General features: G+C 39.3%; 1 protein-coding gene across 1 annotated transcript in view; it reads right to left on the reverse strand.

The window, feature by feature from the left end:
- LOC140338708 (transmembrane protein 272-like) overlaps positions 1-651 on the reverse strand; it is an 11,132-nt gene extending 10,481 nt beyond the window's left edge. Inside the window, exon 1 of the mRNA XM_072423014.1 lies at positions 609-651. Coding sequence (XP_072279115.1) covers positions 609-645 — 37 coding nt within the window. The 5' untranslated portion in view covers positions 646-651. The remainder of the gene's footprint in view (positions 1-608) is intronic.
- Positions 652-5,348: the final 4,697 nt, after the last annotated feature.

Here is a 5,348-nt window from a genome sequence, read left to right on the forward strand (position 1 = left end):
AAAGTGTATTCTCTCCAGCCTTGGAGAGCTTTCATAAATCAGGGTCAATAAGTGTTTAAAGCAGCCTTTACAGACACAGCTATCACATGGTGCTTCCAATGACATTATTGTACATGCCAACTCAGGTAGCACAAATTCACAAGACAGCACAGTTAGAACTCTGAACTTGCAGCATTTATTGCAATGCTCGATGGGATTGCACCTTTGAGAACCCCCTACAGATATCAGGCTTGAGGAAAGATCTGCACAGCCTTACTGACAGATAACAGATTCAGGCAATTCAGCGCAGCAGAGGAAAACTTGTTCCTATTCTTTGCTGCTGGTCTATGACTGTCAAGTGCATCTGCAAGTAGAACACTTGCAAATGAATGGATCTCTCCAGATTTCCTACTTGCAGTTGTATGTGGGGCATTGATGTTGGGCATGGGGCTTATAACCCAAATTTCCAAACAACAAATTAGCAATAACTGAGTAGTTTTGCAAAGTTTAAGTATACTCTTTTATGTGTAAGAGGCAAGAGGGGAATTATGATACCCCAGCATGTGCTTAAATGTATTCTATGTATCAGATTCTATTAGGAGATAAAGTTTTCTGTCAGATTTACTTACCCAGGATGAATGTACTAGAGGATGAAAAATCAGGCATAGTTATTGTTTCTGAAAAAAAGTACATATGACAACATATTTATATGTAAAATAACTGTTTCAAATATCTATACTTTTTGATAGAATGATAATTGTAATACTTTATAATGTATAATTGTTATACATTTTTTTGGGAGTACAATCTCATTGTGGGAAAAATAATATTCATACACACAGGTTTAACATCATGGAAATTTATTTTTGAATACAATAAATGGGTATTATTAAAGGGGTATTAAATGGTAATTAAATGATCTATTTAAATAGACACATACAGGCTAGAATGCCCCCCATTTCTCTTACTGCACTCCTGTAAGCTTACCGTATTTTTTGCCGTATAAGACGCACTTTTTCTTCCCCAAAACTGGGGGGGAAAAGTTAGTGCTTCCTATACGACAAATGTGTTATAAAATAATTAAATATTATACTCACCCGATACCCGATCCTGCGTGTGTCTCTGGCTGCATGCAGCGTGTCTCTTCTCTACTCTGCCAGCATCGTGTCTTCTCCTGTCTGTAAAGCAGAGCGAAAGAAGCCGGCACAGCGCCACCTGCTGTTCCCTGTCCTAACTGCCGTACAGTGAAAAAAAAGCACAGAGTGATCAGAAGGAAACACTAGAGACTGTTGATCCATTTGGCGAACTCCCTCTTGTTGGAGTAAATTGAACCATATAAATTAGTTTTTTCCTTCTTGCATTTGTACTTCCCTTGCTCTGCATTTCTACCTATTGCAAAATTCCAGCTTTTAATTCATGTTCAGAGCAAACCTTGAACTTTGTGTTTGAGACTAGGTAAAAACGTTAACTTTGAAGGCAGACACTGTATATAAAAAAGAATGGAGTCAAAAAATGAGGGCTGAAAATTGGGGTCATGAGGACAGAAGTGCCGGTTATTCACAATGAAAGTAATGTGGACATGGATCTACCCCAGCACCACCAGCACCTTGTACTTGGTAGACACCTGTCTCCGGGAAAAAATCACTTATCCTCCAGTCCTTCATTTAGGACTTTACTCCACCACCTTTATAGAGCTAGCTTACACCATCAAACATAAGCACTCTATAGCACAGCTACCCCTTCAGGTGATTTATTTTGAATCCCTTTATATAATTAGTAGTATAGTTTTGACTAGTTTAAGACTAAAAGTAATCCAAGCTGTATTTATCAGTATGTTGTTTCTGTTTGTTATATTCCTTTTTACCAAATGTTCCACTCCAGATATATCATCTTACCACAAGCACTGTTGTGCACTAACTGTGTGGTAAAACAGACCTTTCAAGACAGTTGTGCACACTGCAAAGATTTTAGCAAACTTCTTTTTAAACTCCTGGCCCCTGCTTTTTAGTTAAGTCATAATGATTTGCTTTCACTTCCTTCTTTCCATCTGATTAACAGGATGTTCTCCTTGGTACAGTACCATGATCAATGTTACTATTATGAATATAAGAAAAAACCTGCTGGATAAAAATATTAAGCCAATCAGGTGAGCAATAAATAAAATATGATACAAGAATTCTGTATATATACAATATATAGAAAACCCCCAGATACAAGTAAGCAACGTTTTATGTACATTTGACATTCAAAAAACTGGCAACCCGCGGACCTGAGGATTGCTGGATTTTCAAAAATGTCGGATTTTTGAAAGTTATATTTACCCCTACACACAGGCCAGCCTTCCTCTCCTCCCACATGCGGACATTTGGCACAGTTCCAGGGAGCACTCAGCAGGGATGTCTCAATGTGTATTTAGTTTAGCAAGCAAGACCTATCAGCTGTTTCTGTAGTACAGCGCCATCAAAACATAAGTGGCCAAACAGTGTACTACAGTCCCTGTATTGAAAATGCACTCCAAAATTCATGCTGGAAAACAGAAGGAACCGGATTATCGCTGGCCAGATTATCGATTGTCAACTGTACAGGCAATTGTACAATTTAACAGATTGTATTAATTGCTTCAAGAAGAATTAAGTAAAAGTTCCGCTGTCCAAAACTGTAAACAGGCAGGGTTTCTATTGCAGCTGAGACAGGCAATGTTTCATCTGCAATAAAAAAATACTTACCTGCCTGTCTGCAACCTTTGTTTCTAAATACACTAAATTGCATTAGCATATGTTACGTGCAGATGATATGGTACATATTCCTGGTCTGGCCAATCAGAATGGCCAAAGATCCGACACCCGAGGGAGGAGACCAGAAAATGAAGAATTGCAATGGGACATGTATGTTTATTTTATTGCATAAGGTACATCACCTGTCTCAGCTGCAATACAGGACCTGCCTGGTCACAATATATAATTTTTTACATTTGCTTCCATTTTAATATTGAACTTATTGGGCAAAATTAAATAATACATATACTGTATGAAGTATTACCAACACCATTTCTGTTTATCTGAATCCCATGTAAACTTGTTGATCCTTCCAAGGTGTGGTATTATTTCATTTTCTTTCAGGTGGAACTAAACCTCCAGGTATGGACGGTAGAGTGGCACATTATGACGGACCTACCAGACTAAAAGAACCCTTCCAGTGATGGCATGTCTGCACACCCCTTGATCACCAGTGGATTCATTTTCACCCGGTCTTCATCCAGACCCATTGAGGTCTGAGATCATCTTTATTGACTGGTTTGAGATAAGGACCTTTATTTTTATATAATATTCCTGCAAATAACACACTTTGTGTGCCTGAGTGGCTATACTGTTTTTAGAAAAAGGAAGCCAATCTTGTAACCTAGACTCCAAACTTCTTAGCTTTTCTTCATTTTATTTTTTGGGGGTTGGGGAATACAGAAGTAATTTTAGAGAAGTAATGTAACATTGTTTTTTTTTCCCTTCATTTCAATTTTACAGGAAATGCCAATTACACTGCATTTCTGAAATGATCAGCATGCAATACTTGCATTCCTACTGAAAAAAAGTGATTTCGTAACAATGCTTAGCGATACAGAATTAAAGTTGTTTTAAAACTGAACTCTAGACTTTAGTCAGCACCTTAAGGCTAACTTCAGGTTACTTTTCCTTGTAAACCATGCTTGTAGTTGAGGTGCTACATGTAGCTTCACACCCACAGCCATCCACCTATTGCCATCCGAAGCCAAATGTTGAAACACTGGCTCATTAGGAAGCAGCAGAGCAATGGCTAGGTGGCTGGCAAAGTTCTAAAAATGTTTGATGTACTCTGTGTATACCAACATCAGGAATGGAAGCCAGGGATATTTATGTGTCTGGCATTGGCTCTACCCATTAAGCTACCTAATGTAAGGTGAAAATTCTGAGTTTAGGTACACTTTAAGTCTAGCAACTTTCAAGGGCCTACATGTGATAGACGTTGAATGGACTGTACTACATGCTGCAAATCAGAGTGTAGTATGTATGGTAACTGTAGATTTCTAACAGATTGTGACAATCAATTGAATGCAAGTTAAATGCAGCTGGAGGTGTACATCTATGTTTGTGGCAATAAAATTATATTTTATAGTCAGGTGCAAGCAACCAGCTTTTGCTTCTAATATTGTTAGGAAAAGCTTATCTGGCTGACGACTCTGTTCTGTGTCCCATCGCATTATAAAACATTGTTCTGTCCAAAGATGTAATTTGCAACAACCAGAACAACTAAGATAGCAGCAGCCGCTGCTTCCCTTTAGCCGTGCAGCCTGATGGATTTTTGGGATCCCCAGCATCCATTGGTAGGCTGTGCACAGCTGAAGGGGATTCTAGAGGCTGATTAGCTCCTGACCCAGTCCTGCACTGCTATTGGCTGCTGGGGCTTTATAGCCACTCTGCTTCCAGTCTTCTGTGCCTGTTATAGCGTCTGCTGGGCTTACCTGTGTTGGAGTGATTTTTGAGTATTCTGTTACTGACCTATGCCTGTTCCTGACTATCCATTGAACTCTGCCTGGACCGACCTCTACTTGTGACCCCGACTCTGTTTGTGCTTTTCTCTTTGTATTTCATTTTGCGGGATGATTTCCTGTGTTTTGACTTCGGCTTGTTTTTGGATTCCCCGACATTCTGTACTCTGTATTAGTGGGCGCTGGGTCGGCTGCTGGCCTATCTCCAGACACCATCCCTTGCGCACCAAGTTCTGGGGGCAACCGAGTGCTGGCAGATACAACCCTCCCGAGGCTGAGCGGGGGCTGCTATAGGGGAAGACTGGGGTAATAGATTGGTGTCTGGGGAATACTGGTATTTACCCGGACCTTACAATTCTATTGTGTAAAAGCACATCATACCTGGGAAAAGCTACACAAGACTATTCCCTGTCCTGTCCTCTGTGTGGTCATGTAAAATTGTAACCTTTTAGAGTCTTTAAGAAAGTATAACTTCACAGCAAGGCATGGGAGGGAGGTCAGAGATGGGTAATTTGAAGCTTTTTTTCTGTTTGTTAAAAACATGTAATTAGTACCGTATGAAGCCAAAATATATTTTGGTGTGATACACAATACAGGTCCCTCCACTCACCTGCTGACCCCAAACTTTATGGAATTAGAAAAAAAGAAGAAATAGAAGAGCTAGGGTTTTTGTGCAGCAAAAAAACTAACAAATATTATATACATACAAGAGATTCCAGTTTACATTCAGATTAGTTATACAGTGCTTTGCTTGATTCTTTCTCATTGATGAGTATGGGAGAGTCAAAAACTTAGCTATACAGTAGTATCTTTAATATATGATTTGAATATATGATGAGCATTAACGTCT

This window comes from Pyxicephalus adspersus, chromosome 9 (assembly GCF_032062135.1).
Source record: "Pyxicephalus adspersus chromosome 9, UCB_Pads_2.0, whole genome shotgun sequence".
Taxonomy (NCBI): Eukaryota; Metazoa; Chordata; class Amphibia; order Anura; family Pyxicephalidae; genus Pyxicephalus; species Pyxicephalus adspersus.